General features: G+C 36.1%; 5 protein-coding genes across 9 annotated transcripts; 1 reads left to right on the forward strand and 4 right to left on the reverse strand.

Moving 5' to 3' along the window:
* Positions 1 to 1,953: 1,953 nt before the first annotated feature.
* LOC106431754 (autophagy-related protein 8h) lies at positions 1,954 to 4,299 on the reverse strand. Its single transcript, XM_013872572.3, has 5 exons — positions 4,112 to 4,299; positions 3,955 to 4,010; positions 3,399 to 3,451; positions 3,189 to 3,307; positions 1,954 to 3,097 (listed from the first exon to the last, which is right to left on the reverse strand). The coding sequence occupies exons 1-5, from the start codon at positions 4,152 to 4,154 to the stop codon at positions 3,009 to 3,011; spliced, it is 360 nt and encodes a 119-aa protein (XP_013728026.1). The 5' UTR covers positions 4,155 to 4,299; the 3' UTR covers positions 1,954 to 3,008.
* A 640-nt stretch (positions 4,300 to 4,939) lies between these two features.
* LOC106431762 (probable boron transporter 3) lies at positions 4,940 to 9,289 on the reverse strand. 4 transcript variants are annotated; one of them, XM_048749327.1, is made up of 13 exons: positions 9,053 to 9,289; positions 8,444 to 8,567; positions 8,276 to 8,358; positions 7,995 to 8,187; positions 7,778 to 7,916; positions 7,532 to 7,697; positions 7,257 to 7,423; positions 7,008 to 7,181; positions 6,843 to 6,938; positions 6,635 to 6,769; positions 6,232 to 6,548; positions 5,898 to 6,168; positions 4,940 to 5,457 (listed from the first exon to the last, which is right to left on the reverse strand). In XM_048749327.1, exons 2-13 carry the CDS (start codon positions 8,551 to 8,553, stop codon positions 5,095 to 5,097), a joined length of 2,214 nt encoding a protein of 737 aa, XP_048605284.1. In that variant the 5' UTR covers positions 8,554 to 8,567; positions 9,053 to 9,289; the 3' UTR covers positions 4,940 to 5,094.
* A 2,382-nt stretch (positions 9,290 to 11,671) lies between these two features.
* Positions 11,672 to 13,412, forward strand: LOC106431759 (putative elongation of fatty acids protein DDB_G0272012). Its single transcript, XM_022709711.2, has one exon. It carries the CDS (start codon positions 12,319 to 12,321, stop codon positions 13,153 to 13,155), a length of 837 nt encoding a protein of 278 aa, XP_022565432.2. The 5' UTR covers positions 11,672 to 12,318; the 3' UTR covers positions 13,156 to 13,412.
* A 1,136-nt stretch (positions 13,413 to 14,548) lies between these two features.
* Positions 14,549 to 16,858, reverse strand: LOC106431755 (alternative NAD(P)H-ubiquinone oxidoreductase C1, chloroplastic/mitochondrial-like). 2 transcript variants are annotated; one of them, XM_013872573.3, is made up of 5 exons: positions 16,560 to 16,849; positions 16,215 to 16,344; positions 16,047 to 16,113; positions 15,837 to 15,934; positions 14,549 to 15,752 (listed from the first exon to the last, which is right to left on the reverse strand). In XM_013872573.3, the coding sequence occupies exons 1-5, from the start codon at positions 16,603 to 16,605 to the stop codon at positions 15,746 to 15,748; spliced, it is 348 nt and encodes a 115-aa protein (XP_013728027.1). In that variant the 5' UTR covers positions 16,606 to 16,849; the 3' UTR covers positions 14,549 to 15,745. The 2 variants fall into 2 exon arrangements, with proteins under 2 accessions (XP_013728027.1, XP_048606088.1); XM_048750131.1 differs by having other exon boundaries at positions 16,047 to 16,344; positions 16,560 to 16,858.
* A 43-nt stretch (positions 16,859 to 16,901) lies between these two features.
* On the reverse strand, positions 16,902 to 21,414 carry LOC106431761 (DEAD-box ATP-dependent RNA helicase 40). Its single transcript, XM_013872579.3, has 8 exons — positions 21,224 to 21,414; positions 19,944 to 21,041; positions 19,652 to 19,840; positions 19,342 to 19,410; positions 18,990 to 19,259; positions 18,544 to 18,894; positions 18,182 to 18,459; positions 16,902 to 18,090 (listed from the first exon to the last, which is right to left on the reverse strand). The coding sequence occupies exons 2-8, from the start codon at positions 21,027 to 21,029 to the stop codon at positions 17,175 to 17,177; spliced, it is 3,159 nt and encodes a 1,052-aa protein (XP_013728033.1). The 5' UTR covers positions 21,030 to 21,041; positions 21,224 to 21,414; the 3' UTR covers positions 16,902 to 17,174.
* Between the last annotated feature and the right edge of the window lie 1,876 nt (positions 21,415 to 23,290).

A 23,290-nucleotide genomic window follows, 5' to 3' on the forward strand; every position in this document is an offset into this window, starting at 1 on the left:
TTGTTTAATTTTTAACTATTAAATAAATTAAACAACCACAGTAACCATATAATAAAAATTTAGATTTTTATGTATATGTTATATTTTGAATTTTTACAAACGGCTATAAATTACTAAAATTGTTAAAAGTTTCACATTCAAATTTTATGATCCATGGTTTAAAATTTTTTTTATGACAAAATACAAATGATTACAAAAATTATATAAGTAAAAAGTCTAATTTAATTAATTTTTAAGATTAATATATATATCGTTTTAAATTAAACTATAAACCATATAAAATACAATATTTTAGTTTCAAAATTTACTTTGAACAATTTTTTTGATAAAAGTTTTGAACAATCATTGACAACTTTTTTTTATATTATAAATTACTAAAACTATTAGTCCCACAATGAAAATTTTGTTATGAGTAATTTAATTTTTTTTCTATAAAAGATACAAATGATCAAAAAAACTATCTGAGTAGAAATCATCATTTAATAGATATTAATATTAAAAATATACTAAAATATATTATCTATATTAGTATCATTTAAATTTAATAATATATCCTATCAAATATAAAAAAAAATATTTTTTAGATTAATAAAATTGATTTATATGTTCGCACCAATTTAATTATATATTTAATAGTTACTGACTTTTAATTATTTAATATATATTTATTATTTCATAATATGTAAAAATATTTAATACATAAAATAATTTATATATATAATGTTGATCCCGCGCAAGACGCGGGTCTTAGCCTAGTTATACGTAAAAGGCCTTCTTTAGGGTTAGAAATTCATATTTTTGCCATATCATATACATCCTTAGGTTAAGCATTCACTTTAGGATAGAGTCAAACAAAATCATCCTTTAGGTTTGGCTTTAGGTTAGCTGACGTTTTGAATCTGGTTTAAGTTGGTTGGATTGGATACATGCATTTCTAATTTTCAACTCCTGCTGAGGCTTCAACTCTTTTATTTAAGAGGTTGGAACACCATGAATCTCGACCGGCCATAGTCTCAGAACACGTGATTTGCTATCCTTTCTTAAACTAAGCCCTTGCAGTTTGACAAAATGGCCCTTATAGCAATTATTTAACTACAACACTTATCAAAAAAAATTATTTAACTACAACAGAGAGCACAATTATTTTTCGTTTGGATCAAGTAATTTATTATACTCTCTCCGTTTCATAATACTTGATGTTTTGTAGTAGTACACAAAGATTAAGAAAATTACATTTCCCTAGAAAAATATTTTTAAGATATAATTTTAAAATCAATTAACCAATTATAAAAAAAAACTGTAAAATCTAATTGGTTGAACAGTTTCCAATAAAGTTAAAGTTAATTTTAAAATCTCAAAACTTCTTTAAAATCTCAAAACTTTATGTAAATTGAAACAAAACAAACCTTTTAAAACATCATCTATATTGAAACGGAGGGAATATAGTATTGTGTCGGTATTAGTGAGGAATATCCGAATCCATATATCACTAGAAAAGAGCACCAAAGTTCCAAAAACTACAATGATGCTTTTATGCCGACCCAAAAAAAGATGCTTTATCCAATCGTATAGACCATGTATCGTGCCGTAACATCCCGAACTCAAACGTGTGTTTTGTACCATATATGGTTTCAATTGTTGTGAAAAAAAAAATTACTAATAAAAATTTGACTAGAGGATATATACACGTACAGACTATATTCTAAAGTTTGCGGTTCAACTCATAACATTATCTCATAACACACAATCCAAGTCGTATGGTACAAGTAGAGATGTCAAATGGGCGGGTTGGGCGGGTTTGGGTGTGTCCGAATGGGTTTCATTTTTTTGCTGGACATTTTTGGTCGAAGCCCAAATAGAACCATGTCCAAATGAGACCATAACCAAATAAGACCATGATTTGTTGGGCTATCCATGGACGGCCCATACGCCCATTTAATGTAAACAACATAATTTCAGTTTTAAAAATTTAAAGATTATTAAGTTTTCAATTTTAAAGATGTCACATACTTAAACTTTAAGTTTTAAACTTCATGTTTCAAAGTTATAAAAAATTCAAGATAAGTTTAAAAAATTCGTAATTTCGTCTGACTTGCGGAAACAGAAACAGTCGCCAGACTCGCCACCAACTTCGTTATGAACACAAATCACCGATCTATTTAACACATAAACCATAACACAATATTAGTAGATGATACGAATCAGTAGCTAATAGTGAAAACCCATAACACAAATCACGAAAAATCAAATCTTAAGAGATGATGAAATCAGAAGTTGGTGAAGAATCGAAAAAAAATTGAAGAAGAACGAAGACGAGGAAGAAGAATCGAACACGAAGAGGAAGAATCGAAGACGAGGACTCGAAGAGGAAAAATCGAAGACGATGATTCGAAGAGGAAGAATCAAACATGAAAAAACACAAGAGTGAGACGGGAAGAAAAAAAAAAGGTGATTTGTGTTTTCTCCCAATTTTTCAAACCCTAGACATTTAAGTTTATTGGGCCGCCCATTGTCCAAGTGGTTAAGCCCAATATTGTCCATGAATATAATTGGGTTCACCCATCTGGACAAATTTTAATTATGGTTTAATCTGGGTCTGTCCATTTTGGACCATATCGATTTGGACACGGACCACCCATTTATAGCCCGCCCATTTGACATCTCTAGGTACAAGTCTAACGCACCGACATTGAATTTTCTTAGGCCTCAGTTTACCATATTTCCCCAACCTTACGTGCTTGCACGAAATCATTTGTGTTCCTTTTTATGAGGGAAGAACAAAAAAAAACAAAGAAAGGTTTCGTGTGATCATATCATCACATTGTTTTATTATTGAATACAATTTACAAAGTCAATTTTTTTTTAGCTTTTCTGTACAAAGGTCAGCTAACAACAACAACAACAACAAGAGCTGACATTCATTATTCACAAATAATATGTCAAACAAACGGATTATTCAGAAAACGAGCTTTTCAAATATTAAAGCAACGAATCTTTTTTTTTTTGGGTTAGCCGAATGTCTTCTCAGTGCTGTAAGTCATGTAGAGGAAACCATCTTCTTCCTTGAAAGTATTGTACAAAGAGTCCATGCGAGCAGCTGCAGAGAATCAAGAGTAGAGTTAATGTTCTATTAATGGATGTTGTATTATTGAGAAAGTCTTAAACATGGATGCTGCTTGATTAGGTACCTGTTTGAGGAAGTGTGTTCTGTACAAAAACAAACAGAGCTTTAGATGGATCTAACTGTAGCCTATTGCTTAGCATGTGAATGAAATGTCCAACAGTCATGTCTCGTGGGACCAAGAACCTGCACACATCAAAACGTGATTCATTCAATATAGTGTTATTGATATATATTCACTTAAATCCAACAGGTTAGGTGATGACACAAAACTTACTTGCTCTTCTCCATGTCAGGCAGGTCTGCATTTGAATATTTCTCAATGATTACCTATAATAAAGAACCCAAAGTAAAAAAAAAAACATCATAATGCCGTAATCAACCATGGAATACCAAAAAAAACAAGATCAAAATACTATATAAACACAATTTGACTACGAAGAAAACCAATAAAAAATGATTTAATGGCTAAAACTCGTTAAATCTAAAATGTAACATGTTCAGATCCAGGGAAGAGTCTACTCCACAACAAAGAGTTAAATTACATGATTTATTTTAAATATATAAGGCCAATACCCCTTAATGATTCCAAAAATATAAAATAAAAATGACTAAAAAAGAAAAAGTTTGACTCAATCATTAGATGACGTTGTAGAGTTATCATCAATCTTGTTTTAATTTCATTATTAACAAAAAAAAAAGTATTCAGATGATCTTTCTTTATCCCCACGCCAGATCCCTAAACCTAGAATTTGATTCGAACCCTAGGAGATCCATGATCACACGTCAACCTCAGAAACAAACAATGATCTAAGGCATTTAATTAAACTAACCGGAACTCTATCTGGATATTTGGCAATGATGTTGCTCGACTCCTTCAATCTCTCATCTGCACCATCCAACAAACAAAAAAAGCAAAGACCGATCAAGATCTGCGTACATTTCGTTTCCGCGGGAAAAAAAAATCAAAAACAGAGATAACAAACAAACCAGAGGAGAATTGATCTTTGAATGACTTGACGACAATCCCCATTGTAGATTTTTTCCGGAGGATGATGACGATCACGAAGCTGTTTTTTTCTCTTTCTTTCTGTGGTGGTTCGCTTTGGTTGTTTGTGAAGAAACGGTAGGAGAGGAAGACAGATAGGGAAGATGAGAGAGATGATTTATAGAATAAAGACAAGTAGTTACCGCAAGGCTGGTTAAAGTTGACATTTCGACTCCTCTGAATTCTTGGGCAAGTCAGGCTTTCTTAATGGGCTTATTGTCTAATTTGTTAGCCCATAAGTTAGGCTTTATTAATTCGGTTTTGTTTGTTGTTAATTTACTCACTTTATTCTCTTACAAATCAAAACAAGATCTTTAACATAATCTCAACATCCTTCTCTTACAAATCAAAACAAGATTTTTCTGAACAATTCGAAAATTTTAAGAGATTATTTCTGGTAAAAACCATTAAATATCTCAAAGATAATAAGTTTATTTTATAGTTCATACGCAGGAAACTAGTTTGAGTGTGATTTTGTTGATTTCCAATAATTAAACTACATATTCATGATACATATAGATTGTAAAATCAACTAATGAAAGAACATAAGTAATTATATGTTTTAAGATTGATTATCATTAGAAGCATTTTCTAAGACGTCTTTACTAAATCAGTTAATCTAATGGAGACTCAAACAGTTGTAAGTTTTAATATATAAATCAAACAATACTGTAAACTCTTTTGTCCATTCTCTCCACATTTATAGACTGACCTTTTCATTGGTGTGCTAAGCAAAAAAAACGCCAACATATTACTCACAAATTTACAAAAATCAAAGGAAAACATGTTTTCTTGAAATAATTAAATTCTTAGGAATATTCATTTTCTTTTTCCATTTTTCATTTCAGTAATTTCATTATAATAGACAGATAGGCTTCGTAGAGTCATCGGTTACGAATACGAATTTAAGACACTAAATGTTTGACTAAACAGACTTTCCCAAATTAGAAAGTCTCTGTTCTCCTCCTCCTCCACCTCCCGCAGCCGCAAACCGTGGACTGAGAGGAGCTCTTCCAGCTGGCGACCTCGGACTACTCTCTCCTCCTCCTCTGTAATCACTTAAGCTCCGTATATACACTTTCTCCGAAACTCTAGGATTCTGAAAACTCACCACTCTCCTCATCAACTCCACTCCACCCGCAGGCGAACCTCCCGTTGATCCACCTCCTACGCTGCCAGCGAGCTTAACGCTGTTCACTCTCCGTATCTCTCCTCTGCTCCTCGTGAACATCCCGTCCATCACTTCTCCACTGTCTGCAAACGACGTCGCACGGCTCACTTCACCTTCCTGGTACACACCAAAATAATAAATTTATCAAATGTTCAAAAAATCATTACACCGTAATTAAATGTTATATAGAGGATTAGTGCATAGTCTAGACCAGTGTTCTAAAAATCGGTCTATCGAGACGGTAAATCTGAACTAAACAAAACAGGTTTTTTGTACAATTTTTTAAAATTATGGACGCCTACCTAGACCGTAAATCTGAACTAAACAAAACAGGTTTTTTGAACGATATTTTAAAATTTTGGTTTTGACATTCAAAAAGTCGTCTAGACACCCGCCTAATCAATAATCTTCTATAAAATGCATAATTACCACCTAACGATGTCGGTCTATAAAAGTCGTTTTGTCTATGACCGATTTTTAGAACTCTGAGTTTATTTGATTTTCAAGAAAGCTCTAAACTCTTATAAAGACGAAGAAGGAGAGATAGAGTTTGTTACTGGTTTGAGGTTGAATGATAAGAGAGCAGGAGCTTCTTCATACTCAGCAGCGTCCAAGTCCTGAAGATGAGCTCCTTTAAAGAAGTTAGGCAACACGTATTGCCTCACCGGAACAAGAAACATTATCATCAACGGGAACAAAACACCAGCCACCGGAACCCACGTGATCCCAAAGCAGACCAGCAAGTACCCCGTTTGAAACAAAGTAAACATCGCCATCGTCTTAAACGGCACCGTTTCAACAAACACCGCATGGTTATCCTCAAGAACTCTGCCAAAATCCATTATTACAAAACATACTCTTGATTGTATAAGAAAGGTTGATGTTGTTTACTTGAATCTCCTGCTTGGAGCGGTGAAGAGAAGCACAATCCTCTCCCAGAACTGATTCCCTGGGAGGCTTTCAATAGCCATGTAAGCAAAGTAACCCCAAAGAACCGAACTAGGGATCCTTTTGATCAACGGCATCGCTGCAACGCATCCAGCAACCAACATAGCTTGAAGAAAGTTGCTTAGTCTTTGTTCTTTCACTTCCACCGGCAACACATTCTCCACTTCTGTCTCCACATCGAACACCGCTTCATCAACCAGTGTATCTGCGTTTACTGATCCTAAACCCTTCTGCATTTGTGACTGTTTGAGTCCCTGAATCTTATACCGAGCAAACGGTTCAGTAAATGAGTTTAAAAAAGTCTGATTATATAATAAACTGATGTAGATGATACACACATACGTACCCGAGAAGGTCCTTGGTGTATCAGAGGGCTTTGCATTTGCTGGTAAGCTTCTTCCATGCTTCCGTAGACTTCTCCTAACGTTGCCTTGTTTCTGATGCATTTTCGCGCAGCTGCCACGAGTTTGTTGCGTAGTAACTGCACACATAAAACTGGTTTTAAATGACAAGAAGGCCTCTACAGAAAACACAGCGAGGTAATAATGACAAACCTGGTGTTTCAATGTTGCTAAGCTTTTTGTGTGCATTGGAGATTGTGGGATGACACCATTAGATGGAGGGATCCCAATGAGACCACATAAGATTGTCTACAAAAGAAGAGTTATATTGTAAATTAAACGGCTTAGTCAAGAAAGATAAGAGACTACATCTTTTACCAAGAAGCCTAGAAGAAGCAGATCATAATGAAAAGAAGGTGGCTTCCTCAGGTTAAAATCTTGCTGCTGTGCTAGCTGTGAAGCTACACTATGATCAAAGTAGTAAAGAACAGCGATCATTGACGCTGGAACCAACGCTAAAACAATGTAAACTACAGGCACATCCAGCATCTCCTGCAAACAGTTTGGTAAAATATGAAGCATAAAGCAATTAATAGTAAAAGAGAGTAATGAAAATGATTTAAGTACCTTAATGACAGTCCAATTCTGATAAGCACCAGGGGACCATGGATTAGGACTAACGAGGCGTCTCGGTATCCCTTGAGGAACACTCTTCCAAGGTATGTATGATACACAAGTCCACACTACTACCATCACTGGCACACCATAGTCTGCTATAAACCCTCTTAACCATTCTGTAATCACAAGGGGACGAAACTAATATTACATGTTGTGGTTTCGGGCTTGGGGGATTACGAGCTTCGGCCCCAAACCTCCTAGTATGAACACTAAAGGTTTCTTACCAGCACCAAACCTCCAAGACCTTGCTTTACGGCTTTTCAGCGCGGTATAAAGAAGTCCAAAAGACAAAACCAAACCGAACATTCCATTTGCAAACACCCAAGCAGGTTGGAACTGAGCTGATCTCGGATTTGTTCTTCCAGGGACACCAAACTCATCCACAATGCCCTGTAAAATAAAAAAGGTAAAGAGCTTCAAACATAATGGCAGTTTATAAAGTTTGTGACTGTAAGCTTCTTGTTACTTACTCTAATGGCTTCTTGCATGAAAAGCATTGCTATCAAGATACCAAAAAGCTCCCCAGCAAGACGAGTGAACCGATTGATAAAGGAGCAAGCGCCTAGAATAGCTAACAAGAATAGCAATAGCCCCGTCCACAAGCAAACCCTTCCAAAAGAAAGAAGAGAAAGATTGAATACTTCTTTTGTTGTTATCATGTAAAAGAGAAAGATTTTGAGTTTTTACCATCCGGTCCATGCGAGAAAGAGATTAGACCCCAAGTCCTGTCTGTTTTTGGCGAAGTTGAACATGAAGGTGTACATTATAACAGTAGGCTCTGCAACACCGAGAATCAACAATGGCTGGCCTCCTATAATGGAATGTATCACTCCACATAATGCAGTTGAAACTAAGGTTTGAACAGCTGTGATCTTCCCATCTAGCCATGTTGCAAACAGTTTAGTATTACTCTCATTAACATTAAAGATAGTAAGTGAGGGAGCAAAAGTGTGGTTGTTGTTGTGTACCAGTATCTCTCTCTAGCTGTTCTCCAAATGTAATCACGGGAATGGCGGATGCAAAGAAAATGTAAGTTGTCGGTGCCAGAATCCTAGATTGTTTCATAAAGTAAGATCAGCCTCAACTCTCTCAGGCATTAAACATTTTTTTTTAAAAGGGAAGATAAATGAATGTACCTAAATCCAGCTCTGAAACCACTGGTCCAGTCATGTTTGTAGCATCTGAGTCTTCCTTTGATATCATTCTTTATCCCTTGAAAAGGGACAAAGCTCTCTGCCTCAGCCATTTAGTTTTGGTGTCCTACAAAGTTAAGAACTTAAAGCAAGTTAACACACTATTAAGCTTAGAAAGCTAAATCCAACTGATTCAGAGTTAATACTTTTCTAAGTAGCTGAAACTGGTTTTTACTCAGAAAAATATAAAAAAAAAAACAAAGAGAAACTAACTATTTTGAATGGGTTTATGAAAGTGAATATTCAGTTTACTAAGAAACTCAGATCCAAATATGAATATCTATTCAGGAAAGCTAAAACAGAATCCAAAGAGATTTACTCAAAGCGTTGATTGCGGTTGTACAGTAGATTTGATTTGGCAAAAAGGAGAACACTTTACAACACATTTTTGCAGGAAAATTCGAAAGAAAAATCAAAAGCTGGCGAGAAAAAAAGAAACAAAAAGCTAAACAGAGAAGTAAAAGACATGGGATCTAAGCTTGGATTCAAGAATGACTCATAAAGAAAAGAAAAAAAAAAACACTAACCAAAGACAAAACAGGTTAGAACTACCCAGAAGAGGAAGAAGGAAATGTGCAGGTTGCGTTCTCTGCTCTTGGCCTCTTCAGGAGAGTTGTGAGAGATTTGTTTTTAACTGTTGCAGATAAAAAATGTTGAGAGAAAAAAAAAGAGTGAGAGTGATGTTGAGATCTTTATGGGAAGAGAGAGACGAAGAGATGTTTGTCTCTGTGTTTCTGCCTCGGGTTTCAGACGGACACAGCTCGTGATTGGTTGGTACTTTGTACACATTTGTCTAATAACGCGGCATTAACATGTCTCTGTTTTACGTCTTTAATTAATGTTAGTATAATTTAAAATGAATCTGAACCTTTTGTTTAGTCAAGTTGATTCATTATCTCTTCTCTCGACCCAAACAATAACATGTACTTATTTCAAAGAGAATTTGGATTTTGGGACTGACATTTCCTCGGATAGATGATTTGGAATCTTTTCCACGCACAAAAGTCTCATTCTTCTTGATAATGGCGATTCACAAGATTTATTGGGTTTTGTTATTTTCTTCTCAACAAATTGACGATTTTTTCCAATAAATATCTCCTTTCTACTAGTGGCAACCTATTTATATGGTAAGAAACAGAGAGAACATCCGTAAAATAGAATGTCTTCGTCCATAGATTTTCAATAGATTTTTCAAAATATTATTAAGTATAAATGATATGTAGATATTTCCAAAACTTGAGATCTTTATTTTTTGCATGAGTATCTCAAATTTTAAAATATTCATAGATTATTTTTTATTATTAGATTTATAAATTATATAATGTTATCATATTTTGAGAATTTTATTGAAAACCCATAGACGAGGTGATCTTAATACGTGTAAAAAGTAATTAATATTTCTGTAAATAATATAAGTTAGGCATAGGATGAAAGTAGTGTATATGCAAGTGGAGCTTGTAGATGTCAATAGTCTTGTGTGACTAACTAGGCGACGAAATCACTGATGCTGGATGCATTAATCGTTACTGCATAAGACACGCAGAGTGGTGGGTTACCATGTGGATGCAAGATATACTGAGATGAAGAAGAATAAACTGACGGTTTATGTCTTGACGTAGTTGTTGAGGCAGTGTGTGTCAGAGAGTGAACCAGGAGGCATGCGGAGTGGTAGAGACCATGTGGACGCAAGATGCTGAGCTGGCGTGAGATAAACTTGAGGAGCAAGTTTATACCATGGATAAAAGGCAAGAGAAAAACTTGGGGAGCAAGTTTATGCCTTGATGAATAAGTGCATTTTAAGAAAAGGAAAGTGTACTTATTCATATGGAAGTTGTCCATATTCATGTTCCTTGGAAGCTAGGGTTTCAGGAACGTGGAGATCACTATAAAAGAGCTATAGAGTCGTGTGTATTCCATTAGACACTGGCTATTATTATAGAGGAAGGGTGAAAATCTCTTAGGGGTGTTATTGGATCGTGCTAAAGCAATTGCTGAAATACTGACGACAGAGAGATAAGTTCGGATAAATTAGGAATCTTTCAGTAGCAGCTGTTGCGGTGTTAACAGGCTGTGTAAAGCTGATAAACAAGTCTTGTAATAGATTGTTTAGCCAATTTCTAATAAAGCAATAGTTGTTTGCTTGTATCTATTTTGTCTCTTGATTTATCTTCTGTATTACTCAATTGTGGTGTCATCTTTGCAGTAACAACTCATTTTCCTTGACAAGAAACACTTATGCTATATTATCACTATAGCTGACTGAATATACTCTTCTAATAAGACCTGTTTTAGAAACTATATATATATACACTTATCTGATCATCTGTATATATGAGGAGGGATTGTCTTGTTATAACTTTTGAAACGTATACGCTACGATGCAAACCTTGATTGTCTTGTCTTCGTGATCATTTGTTCGGGTTGTTCCGGGATTAGGGGATGGTGTTGCAATGCGTCTCTTCTTCAACTTCTATTAGATTGGTTTGTCTTAAGTTGTTCACTGTTTTAGAGTTAAACTGTTGATGTGTTTTGTTTCTACTGGGAAAATGTTATGATTAGTTTCTCTATGAATAAGACTAAAGATCATTCACTAACCAACTATTCTTGAAAGAGCTGAGATTAGTGTATAACTGCACCAAGTTTGTGACTAATTAAATATAATATATTCAAGGTCTAATGCTTCTACCAACATTCATATCATCAGCATCAATCACCACCAGGGAAACCACACAACATCCAATACCAAATGAATCATCTCTCATTCCAAATCCGCCACTAAATATGTCTTAACATTTCAGTGAGGGCCAACATGCGAAGACCTCCTTTTACAAATGTTTTGATTGTTTTGGTTTACGTCAGACCAAAATGAGTTCCAAGCCTCAAATACAGTCAGTAACGAATTTTCTAGTAAAAAAATAAACTAAATTTCATTATAATTTAACCCAAAAACTTATATTATGAGTAGCTCAAACCATAAACTTTCTCTTGTTGAGGTCCAGGTCACAAGATCGGCTTCAACCAAATGCAGGGACCATTTGTTTAAGAACTGGAATTCTAAGTATAGTGAAACTTGTTTCAGTTTAAGTTAATGTAAAAGTTTTTTTTTTAAGTTAATATTAAGTTCTTTAAAATTGTAGGTGAAAAAGTTTAAATAAAGTGAATGTTCGGTCTTCAAAAGTACATAGAACAACTAGGGGTTGGCATATATACCTAAATCAAACCAAACCAAAATTCACCTATGGAAATTCGAAATGTGTTATGTAATAATAACTCGAATTGGTAAAAAAATTTAATATTACTCAATACAGATTGGCAGGACTAACCCAATATTACGTTCTCATATTATGCATAATAAGACTACGACACGTTCCCACGTAATGCATAGTAAAATTAAACTAAATATGATGATACAGTCTTTTATTAAATGATGACACACTCTTTACGATATCCCATGTTATACATATTGCATTCTCTACGTTATTACGTTCCCACGTTATGCGTAATACTAACAATGCAATCCATCCATATTCATCCCATGAATCAAATAATATTATACGGTTCCACTAGACTAGACAAAAGCTATTTGAGTAAGCCTCTGGTCAGACCTAGCGCAGGGGAAGCAAAGACACGTGAAACCAGGCGACGCAACATCACCAGTTCACTCCATGTTCCTAGATTCACGACGTAAAGGCATCAGTTTACGCAAATCCGTCCAACTACTTTCATTAATGAAAGATGTTCAAAATACATTATATATAGACTCTCTCTGACTATTTACTATACCATCAAACTTCAGTTCCTCCAAACTTGGCTGGAGAATGGCATTAGCTTACTCCACCCTAACCTACTGGCTCGTGAACCACCCCTACATCGCCAACTTCACATGGACCGAAGGTGAAACCCTTGGCTCCACCGTGTTCTTTGTAGCCATTGTAGTCTCCCTTTACCTCTCCGCAACATTCCTCCTTCGACATGCCGTCGTTTCACTCCCCTCACTCGGTTCCAAAATTCTCAAACCAATCACAGCCGTTCACAGCTTCATCCTCTGCCTCCTCTCCCTTATCATGGCCGTTGGTTGCATTCTCTCCGTAACCTCAGACCCCACAATGCGCCTTTTCCACACGATTTGTTTTCCCCTCGACGTGAAACCTAAAGGACCGCTCTTCTTCTGGGGTCAAGTCTTCTACCTATCCAAGATCCTTGAGTTCGGAGACACGCTTCTCATCATACTCGGCAAATCATTCCAACGGCTCTCGTTCCTCCACGTGTACCACCATGCAACGGTTGTGATCTTGTGCTTCACCTGGCTCCGAACCCGCCAGTCGATGTTTCCTGTTGCGCTTGTGACGAACTCGTTGGTCCACGTCGTGATGTACGGTTACTATTTTCTTTGTGCAGTTGGACGGAGACCGAGGTGGAAGAGGTTTGTGACGGAGTTTCAGATTGTGCAGTTTGTTTTCGGGTTCTTTTTATCAGGTTGGATGTTCCCGGAGCATTATTTCGGGTCGGGTTGCTCCGGGGTTTGGACAATATATTTCATGGGTGCGTTTAATGGGTCTCTCTTGGTTCTCTTCTTCAACTTCCGCTCCAAGAACTATGCTAACAAGAAACAATCAGATAATTATTTTCCAAAAGAAACGATTAAACTGGCTTAAATTGTTGAATATTATGTATTGTCGATCTCTTGTTGTGTTGTTGTTACATGAAATGATGTTTGCAGTGTTTGAAATTGTTTTCGAAATATATTGAAAATGTATTTAGTCAAAAAGAAAATATTGAAAATGTAACATTAATCATGAAATGGCTGCCGACAAAAAAAAAATCATGAAATGGCTGATTCCTAGATTCTAAAATTGTTTAATTATGAATAAGATGACATAATATACTGACAATGTAACACTAATAATGAAATAGCTGATTCTTAGATTCAAAAATGTGACCTTAAGGTGACTTTAAGTTGCACAATGAGATTAGTCTACTCGTACACCACTAAGTTTGTACCTAATCGAATATTAATTTAATATATCTAGCTACTAGTTTGTAGTCCAGATTATTTTGAGAGTGAATTTCTCTTTAGGACACATTTTTCACTTTTTTGACACTATAAGACACATGTTGCTGGAGATGCACTTTTTCTCGTAGCCAAGCTGAATTTGGACTAAAATGCCTTTCTTTGGAAGAAGAAACAACAAAAGATTAGATGTTTGTGGGGACCATTTATTTTTGTATTTTGTAGTGGAGACCAAACTGAATAATTTTTTGGGTTTTCTTGGATGAGTTATTAATATACGTTTATAGATAAAAGAGACATAGTCATTTGTACTTTATTTATCCCACCATATTTAATTCATTATTATTTCAATTTATGATATGTAAATAAAAATATAATAATCATATATAAACCTAATTGTTTCTTCTTATTATTTTGATATCCATATATATATGTACTTTATACTTTAATATTTACCTAATTTTCAAATTATAATTTATTGGACATGTATTTATGGACATGGACAAAAAAAAGTATGTTTTTCAAATTTTATGTTTTGTTTTTTAAGATATATATGACAAATTTTCCTACTGTAATAAAGTTTTTTTTTTCTATATTGTGATATCCACTTTGATATAATTTTGTGATATTTTAATTTTTCTATATATTTTCTATTTTAATTTTTTATATATAACTCATACAAAAAATATGTGGACATGGATGATAAAAGTGTAAATGTTAGAGACGTGGACATGAACATAAAATTTGTAAACGAAAGACATAGACATTGTTGCTCTTGTTCTTTTGAGCGTAAGGGTCTGGATTATACAAATTAAAGGACGTGGACATGTCCACATAAATTTGGATACTTTTAATTTTCTCTATATATTTGCTATTATAATTCTTTATATATAACCCATACAAAAACTATGTGGGCATGGATGATAAAAATGTAAATGTTAGAGATGTGGACATGGACGTAAAATTTGTAAATGAAAGACGTAGACATTTTTGCTCTTGCTCTCTTGTCTGGATTATACAATTAAAGGACGTGGACATGGACATAAAATTTGGATACATATATACATGTTTATTTGCATTTGAAAGGGTATGGATTATACAATTAAAAGTTTGTGGCTAGATCAAGAGAACCATAAAACACATTTGAAGAATTTTGGGGTAAAAGCGTGAATAACCAAAACATGAAGGACCACAGTTGCAAAAAGTAAAATTTTGCCATTGTTGCTCTTTCTCTTTCGAGAGTAACCCACCACACCGACTCATAGCAGATCAAACCGGACGACATCATTAGCTCCACGAACCTCTCCGTTTCAACCCCTTCTCTGCTGTTACGTCTGATGTGAGAACAAAACCTCTGATATCATTTTCTGGTGGGGATGGTTGCTTAGTTATCTTCACTTTCTTCTTTGATTTTGGTTTCGTCATCATTACACAGAGCGATGGAAATGGACGACGATGAGAGCATGATAGAGGTGATGAGAGCGGATTAAGGTTAGGAGAGAAATCAAACTCGCGGCGAGACCTCTGAAATCATGAAGATTACAAAATTAAAGATGAAGGAGAAGAGGGTTCGTGGAATTAGGGTTAGGAGAGAAATGGGAAAGTGAATCTGAATTTCGAAATAAAGATAGAAAGAGAGTAAAAGTTCTGTTTTGAAAACTGAAAAAATGTTTGCTTTATCGATTTATTTTTAAAAATAAAAAATAAAACTTTTATAGTTGGAAAAGTGAAAGTAGTTAGTGTTAGGAGAAAGTGTAGTTAATTAGAGAGTATGTAGGACATTGCACAAAGAAAAAATGTGCTTCTAGCAACAAGTATCTTAGAGCATCTCCAATGGTGTTACCACCATTGGAGTCCTTATGATTATTAAACTAATTTTTTTTTTTTTTAGAATAGTTAAGGACTCTAATCAAAATAGAATGTCCAATGGTGTTCTCCAATTTGCAGTCCTTAGAAATAATAATAAAAAAAAATTTAAAACATGTAATATGATCAAATGTGTATGATCAAATGTGTATGGAAGATTTTCTCAATCTTTTACAAAGTTTGATGTTATGAATGAGCGTTACCAATTTCCCCATCAAAACTAAAGTTTCCAAACTCAGACAATGAGACTGACAAAACAGAGATGGTGGCAGCTAACTCAACTCCTCCGTAACCGCACCCAACGACAGCTACTTTAATGGGATTGCCGTTTTTGAAGTTCCTCCTCTCCAATTTGCTCAGCTTCTCGTTCACCCTCTGCCAATGACATTGTAGCAACAACCATGCTTTAGATGAAAAGAGTGTCCTACAATTCAGAAAATAAAACAATCCAACTCTTACAATAGCATCGTTAAGAGTGTAAAACGGCAAAGCAAACTCCATTGCGCCGGGAACAAGATCAAGCTTAGGTTCAGCGCCAAGAGCAAGAACCAGCCTAGCTGTAAAAAAAGAAAGATAATGAGTCCAGATACATATACACAGCCTAAGAGTCGATAAACAACATGGTACCAAATATTGAGCAAGAACCATTGAAGCACAACTAAGTCTAACCTCCGGAGAGAAGCTCATACAACATTGGCTTGAACACAAAACGTTCATACTGGTCAACCAAAACCACCTGATCAAAAATGAATTTTAACAATTGTCTTTGCAACACTAAAAGCGAATAATCGAAAGAATCATCATCATCATCATCATCATAGACATAATCATCATCACCTGAGGTTTGCAATGGCCATCGACACATACAAGCGAGGGGAGTTTCTCGGGGAGTTCCTAAGAGAAGAGAGGTTGAATCCAGATGTTGTAGAAGCTAAAGAGGCTTTACTGCTTAGTCTCGTTGCCCCATCTGAAACACATTTTGAGAATATAAACACGAAAAGCTTCAACATTTATATATTCTTTCTGCTCTGAATCAAAAACTAAAAGAGTATAATTTGGAAGTGATGTAAGCAAAATGATTCTCAGTTTCCTCGAAAAGATCCTAAAGTTTCACACTTTGATCTAATTGTCTTGAGAACCAAATCGGAATAACAGATTGGATTAAGGAGAAACAGAACTTACAAGAGAAAGGTAAGAGAGAAGATACGGCTGAGAGAAGGGCCATCATCGAAGTCTCAGGAAGAATAAGACAGGGGAGAGAAGCCACCAACCATTTACTCCCATCTTCAAAGGAAAGTGACGGAGAAACAAAAATCACAGAGAGAGAAACTCAAAAAACGCTAAAAGGAAGAAGACCACGTCAGCAAGGATTCATTGATTTTAATCCTTAATTAGGGACTGCTCCTTAGCTTATTTAGGTTTTATATTATTATTGTATTGGTATTTGCTTAGGATTATGTGCTAAGGATTCATTTAAATCCTCCATTGCGGCTGGTCTTAGTATCTAATTTGAAAGACAAAAAATGTCCTAGAAAGTAAAAATTTCTTATTTTGAAGATAATCGTTGGTGTTTACATAAACGATAGAATCATAAAATTCTCAAATACATTACAAACTAACTCTCCATAATACAACAAGAAAACGAGGAAAAATAAAACAAAAAAAAAACAAAATAAAGAAACTCCAGCCAACAAATCTTGCAAGACCTCCAATTCAATAACCAAACATATTGGGATGGATGAATAGTGTTTTCTTCATTTTGAGGTTTTAGAATCATTCTGTTTCGAGTCTTGACTTTTAGGGTTTATCAACTAAAGCTGCTTCTACCTCAGACTCGACAACACCATTCCCCTGTCTCTCAGACAATGGAGTAGGGACCACGGTTTCAGAAGCAGCAGTTCCTACAGTGTCTGGATTCACGACAGACTCAGCTGGTGGTTTAATATCAAACCCAGAAACACGCGGTCGCCTATCCCTTCTTTCATACACTGGACTAGGACTACGGCTATAGCTTCTGCTCCGTTTATGGCCACTACGCCTAGGGCTACGACTCCTTGAGCGTGACCAGCTCCTGCTCCGGCTACGACTGTAGCTACGACTGCGGCTCCTGCTATAGCTCGGGCTACAACGTGGCCTAACCAAATCAGGACTTCTGCTACGGCTTCTCCCTCTTCTGTTATCAAACCGTCCACCACCACCACCACCACCACGACCAAAGCCTCTACCACCACCACCACGACCAAAGCCTCGACCATCCATATTATTATTACCAAACCGACCAAATCCGCCTCTACCCACATTCATACGACCACCACCATCAGGACCAGGAAAACCCCGACCACGTCCAAATGAATCATCTCTCATTCCAAATCCGCCACTTCGGCCTCCAAACCCACCGCCACGTCCACCAAACTCACCTGCAGAATCCCAACGGCTACCACCACGGCCAGAGTCAAAACGGTTTACCATGCCTCTTCGGTCCTGATTAAAACCCGGACCACCACCATCGCCACCGCGCATTGCAATGTCCCTCACTTGAGGCGGAACTTGCTGGTTTGCTCTTTCCAGGACTTTGATTAAATCAGGCGCGTATTTCCAATCTTGCTCTGTAAAGAAAGTGAATGCAACTCCAGTTGCACCAGCTCGACCAGTTCTCCCGATACGGTGGACATAGTCTTCAACACCGGTTGGAAAATCGTAGTTGATCACAACTCTGTAGTGGTATAACACAATCAAAGGTAAGGAAGGTATCTTGATAATAAACAAGCAAAGAGATATATATAACAAGAACTATTACAACAAACCTGATGTCTTTTATATCGAGCCCCCGGGCAGCAACGTCAGTAGCTATCAACACACACGACTTCCCGCTGCGGAACTGGTTTAGTACCCAGTCTCTCTCACCTTGAGATTTGTCTCCATGGATTACAACAGCACCAAAATTGCGTCCGACGCTGCGTGAAAGATGGTCACAAAGCCTTTTCGTGGCACAGAATATTATAACTTTTGAACCTCGTTCTTGCGACCTAAGGATTTGCTCCAAACGCCTCTCCTTCTCCATTTGTGGGACAACTTCAACATACTGCAATAATAAGCATGGAATTAGTAACCCCATCACCAACTTCTGTAGAAGGAAGTGATAAAGAATGGTTTAGATGATCATCACCTGTGTTATCGCCTTGTTTGCAGCCAACTCATCTACGCTGCCTATGTTAACTTGGACAGGGTTCACAAGAAGATCGTTTGCAATTTTCCTAACTTCATTTGGCCAAGTCGCAGTGTACATAAGAGTCTGTCTCCGCGGAGGTATTTCATTCACAATCTTACGGATTTGGGGTTCAAAACCCATGTCAAGCATTCGATCTGCTTCGTCAAGCACAAGGAGGGAAACTTGTTGGAAATTAATCTTCCTCATCTCCAGTATGTCATTTAGGCGCCCAGGAGTTGCCACCACAATATCAGCTCCTCGTTCCAACTCTTGCAATTGAGGACCCTTTGGAGCTCCACCATACAAGCACTGGTAACCAAAATATAGATAAGTATCCAAAAAAAACAAGGAAGGCTCTATCAGCCATGACGACAAAAGTCAAAAGAGACTCGAATAAAACTCACAGTGCATGATATTCTGGAAGACCGGCCAAACCTAAGGGCTTCATTTTGTATCTGTGTAGCTAGCTCCCGAGTAGGAGCTAAGATCAAAACCGTGGGGCCATTGCGGGGGTCATTACGACAGTGCCTAAGAAGAGTGAAGGCAGGGATCAAGTATCCCAATGTTTTACCAGAACCAGTTTTTGCAATTGCAACTATATCCCTGTTCTGCAGAGCAATTGGCCATGTTTGAGCCTGGATGGGTGTTGGTGATGGAAATCCAGCAGAAAGCAACTGATAAACAAAATCAAAACCATTAACACACAATAATGCCTACAGAACCAAGGCCACTAATAAAGTTCATAATAAAACTGACCTCTCTAAGTAATTCGGGTGGGAGACCACTAGATTCAAACGTGATGAATGGTGCTGGAGTGTTTTCACCCTGCACAAGAGCGATAGATTTTTAAAAGTGGCACACAAATTAGAATATATGAGAAAAGCGCAAGGTTTAATACTATTCTAAAATGCTATTACTTATTCCAGTTGAAGTTCGTCCAATCCCACATTCTCAGTAGTTTTATGGACAAACATTCACTGAAACAACAATTGCAAAAAAATTACAGCACATTACAGCTTAAAGAACTTAACAGCCAAAGGCAAGCAATCAAAGAATATGAACTTACAGTTACTGTGATTTCATGCTGTTTTCGGTAACTATCAACAGGCGAAAGATGGGGACCATCAGGAGTTGTTGCAAAATGAGGCCTTCCTGCGGTTGGAAAAGCTGGACCAGCGTGTCCGTATGGTCCATGCCCTGTCTGCCCCATGGCCGGATCAGCATGTGCAGGTGGACCGCCACCTATCCTTATATCCTGCATATTATTTTAAAATGGTTCTTTACCTGAGAAATGACTCTGAGGCAAAGATATTTCACAAGATAAAAAAGAAAGGAGAAAGTGATAATCTGCAGCTAACCTCAGGCATTGCTGCAGGATGGCGTGGTTGTGCACCTCTCATTGGCCCTTCCATTCTTGTGTTACCGTAGGAGTCATTACCAGGTCTAGCTTGTAGATTATTCTCATAGGTGTTATTAGATCGGAAAGGGGAAGCATGAGACTTCTGGTGCAACATTTGGTCCATGTGATGTGGAGGCCTAGGTCCAAGCTGCTGGTGAGCCAGATTAGCCCCTGGCTGTTGAAACTGTGTGACTGCAGCAGGGTATTGAAAGTTTCCTTGAGGTCCATTGTATTGCTGAGTTGCATTTGGTCTTTGTGATGATGCCTTAGCCTCAAAGGCGGTATTTTGAGATGGCGAAGCTTCAGAATTTTGTAAATGGGGTTGCGAAAACCCAGTTTTCTCACCCCTATGGAACTCCTCCCCCTCCCTCTTTGGAGGCATTGAGTTGTACTCTTGCTGGCTCGGAAACTGCTGACCCTGGGGACCCATCTGATGTGAATTTTGATTCCCTTGTGGTTGCATGTAAGGACGATAACCCATGTACTGTTGTTGTGAATGTGGATACTGATGGCTCAGCTGCTGGGGCATCTGTGAATGCTGCTGCTGCTGGGGCATCTGTGAATGCTGCTGCTGCTGTGGTGTTGGCTGATACGTCTGTTGAGAAGGATGCCCATGTGGCTGCGGCGCCATAGATTGGCCCTGTTGTTGGGAAAATTGGTGACCTGACTGTTGAGGCATCTGCTGGCCCGGATGCTGCTGCTGCTGCATCATTTGGGGCCTTCCATGTTGAGATGGGAACTGCTGAGGCTGTTGTTGTAAACCATGTTGCTGAGGCACATGACCAACTGGTTTCGCTTGTTCAACCTGAGCTTGATGGCCTTGTTGTCCTGCAGACGGTACAGGAATCTGAGCTAGCTTCGGAGGCGCTCCAGCTGGCAAAGGTGGAGAAGGTCTTTCGTATTGAGTGACGTTCGTTTCAGGATTCCAGTAATACAGAACGCCGCTGCTTCCATCGATGAGTCCCTTCCATGGTTTGGGAAGAGTGGGATCCTCTGGAGCATATCGTGGACCAGCAGAAGCTGGAGCCGCTTCCGCCGTGGCCATTGGCAAAAGGCTCTGCAAACAATAGAAAACCTCATGTTACCATCCATAAAAGATATCTCTTCCTAAGCTCTCACACTATGATTCATCAACGAGATAGTTAATCTAGGCTAACGTGCACAAAGTAAAATTATTCAACAGACATGCCGATAAATCCAACAATCGCCGATAAGATTTAGGGTTTGAGATACACTTACATCGACGGCGCCGCCTGTTCGATCCAAAGAAGCACAATTTCTCCGGTGTCAACCAGAGAGATAACGCCGCTGCAAGCGAGAGACTATAGTAGAGACAAGGAGCTGGGTTTGGGCGTCTTGATTGAAGTAGTGAGGCTGGGGTTCACGAAAGCGAGAGAGAATAAGAAAAGCGTACTACGTCGTACTGGAGAGTTTTTAATACGACGGTGTTTAATAGAACTTTGGGTAAATCTTTACTTGGGCCCAGCCCAAACGAAAATAAAAGTCAGCAATTTTCAAAGATCTTTATATTTCTTCTTAACAATACTACAAGAGAAAATGACAAAAATAGCACTAAATCAAGTTTTTGTTTCCAAACTAGCACTTAAGGTCAAAAGTCACAAAAATAGCATTTAATGCTTTATCAAAAGTCACAAACTTAAGGTTTAGAGTTAAAGGGTGGGGTTTAGGATTCAGGGTTTAGGGTTTAGAGTTTAGAGTTTAGAGTTTAGGGTTTAGGGTTTAGGGTTTAGGGTTTAGGGTTTAGGGTTGAGAAATGAGGTTTTGGGGATAAGATTTCAAATTTTGAAAAATAAAAAAAATTAAAATTTTCAAAGGATAAACTTAGAAATGTGTTATTTTGGTCATTTTAGTTTTTGAGTGCTATTTTTGTAATATAAACTTAGAAATGTGCTATTTTGGAGATTTGCCCTTACTACAATTCAAAAAATATTAATATAGTTGAAAACAAAAAAAGAGAGAGAAAATTAAAAATGTTGTAAAAAAAAAAAGAGAGAAAATCTATCTATACTATTATTTATAAAGTGATTTGACATATTTGTCATCTTCTCCATGATTTTAGTTAATTTACTTACTTGTCATCTTTTCCATAATCTTAGGATAAATCATTAGTTTAATTAATATTATTATTTTTATTTTTTATTTTTATATCTATATATTTATCATGATATTTAAAATCATGATAAACATGAACCTATTTTACCGATATATATACATATTAATAGTTTTAAAAATATATTGTAATATATAATAAACATGATATTTAGGACATTTAATTAATAAATATATATTAATAATATATATCGATAATATCATCATTATTTTTCTCTCATTTTATAATTTTAATGACTAATATTATAGCTAATTTATCTGATTTTTAATGAAAATTTGATCAAATATAGATTATTATAAAATTTATATATAAGTATACTAATATATTCGAATTAATCGGTTTCTTTTGTTTATTCGGTTTGGTCCCTTAATATACTGATCCATATTTATATACTGTTATTTTCTAAAAATAACATCCTCGGTACTTTCAAATTCAGACTATTTTCTCTATTTCGGTTTGGTTCGATTTTGAATGGTTTGATTTTACCAGATTGAACATTCTTACACTATTTTTATTTGTTAATGTGTTATATTTGTGATTTTTATAATCTTTTTAGTACCACACGATTTATTTTCAGTCCAAATACAATATGTGTTATTTCACATATAAAATTTTATAATTTAGTTATTACTATAAAAAAAAATTTGATCCAAAATCTACATCACATAAATAAAAATATGAAACAAAATAATACAATTTAATACATTGATTACTAATATGAATATTGAAATTTTATAATTTATAATGATTTAAAATATGTATCAAATTTAATTATTATTATTTTATAAAAATAATTTTAGAATTAAAAATTGTTAGATGTATAGATATATTCATCCGCACAAGGTGCGGGACATCGACTAGTTAAAAATATAAACTAATCATTAAGAATCGATAAAAATACTGTAATTAATTTACCATTTAAAATCAAATATACAAATTATGAAAGAACTTACATTAATAACAAAATTTAAACTTACCAGTAAAATTAACTTTTTTTTTTTACTAGCGGATACAAGAGAAATGTTGCAACAAAGGATAAACTGTTCTGAATCAGCTCAAATCAAACCAGATGAGATTAACTCACTTGGATAATCTCCATGTCTGAGTTTATAATCAAAGAAATCATAAATGCGAGAAATAATGTATGTACATTAAAGAAGCATATTAAACTGAGT

This window comes from Brassica napus, chromosome C3, assembly GCF_020379485.1.
Source record: "Brassica napus cultivar Da-Ae chromosome C3, Da-Ae, whole genome shotgun sequence".
Taxonomy (NCBI): domain Eukaryota; kingdom Viridiplantae; phylum Streptophyta; class Magnoliopsida; order Brassicales; family Brassicaceae; genus Brassica; species Brassica napus.

What these genes read in the sequence shown, in the direction of transcription:
- LOC106431754 (XM_013872572.3), bottom strand. Translation starts at nt 4,154, where the DNA reads ATGGGGATTGTCGTCAAGTCATTCAAAGATCAATTCTCCTCTG. An exon ending in CAAAGATCAATTCTCCTCTG is followed by an intron (nt 4,011 to 4,111) that starts GTTTGTTTGTTA and finishes TGGATGGTGCAG; the next exon opens with ATGAGAGATTGAAGGAGTCG. An exon ending in AATATCCAGATAGAGTTCCG is followed by an intron (nt 3,452 to 3,954) that starts GTTAGTTTAATT and finishes TCTTTATTATAG; the next exon opens with GTAATCATTGAGAAATATTC.
- LOC106431762 (XM_048749327.1), bottom strand. Translation starts at nt 8,553, where the DNA reads ATGGCTGAGGCAGAGAGCTTTGTCCCTTTTCAAGGGATAAAGAATGAT. An exon ending in TTTCTCGCATGGACCGGATG is followed by an intron (nt 7,917 to 7,994) that starts GTAAAAACTCAA and finishes TTCTTTTGGAAG; the next exon opens with GGTTTGCTTGTGGACGGGGC. An exon ending in TAGCAACATTGAAACACCAG is followed by an intron (nt 6,770 to 6,842) that starts GTTTGTCATTAT and finishes TTATGTGTGCAG; the next exon opens with TTACTACGCAACAAACTCGT.
- LOC106431759 (XM_022709711.2), top strand. Translation starts at nt 12,319, where the DNA reads ATGGCATTAGCTTACTCCACCCTAACCTACTGGCTCGTGAACCACCCC.
- LOC106431755 (XM_048750131.1), bottom strand. Translation starts at nt 16,242, where the DNA reads ATGTGTCGATGGCCATTGCAAACCTCAGGTGATGATGATTATGTCTAT. An exon ending in GTATGAGCTTCTCTCCGGAG is followed by an intron (nt 15,935 to 16,046) that starts GTTAGACTTAGT and finishes CTTTTTTTACAG; the next exon opens with CTAGGCTGGTTCTTGCTCTT. An exon ending in ACACTCTTAACGATGCTATT is followed by an intron (nt 15,753 to 15,836) that starts GTAAGAGTTGGA and finishes TGTCATTGGCAG; the next exon opens with AGGGTGAACGAGAAGCTGAG.
- LOC106431761 (XM_013872579.3), bottom strand. Translation starts at nt 21,029, where the DNA reads ATGGCCACGGCGGAAGCGGCTCCAGCTTCTGCTGGTCCACGATATGCT. An exon ending in ATCCTGCAGCAATGCCTGAG is followed by an intron (nt 19,841 to 19,943) that starts GTTAGCTGCAGA and finishes AATAATATGCAG; the next exon opens with GATATAAGGATAGGTGGCGG. An exon ending in CTTCCAGAATATCATGCACT is followed by an intron (nt 18,895 to 18,989) that starts GTGAGTTTTATT and finishes TTTGGTTACCAG; the next exon opens with TGCTTGTATGGTGGAGCTCC.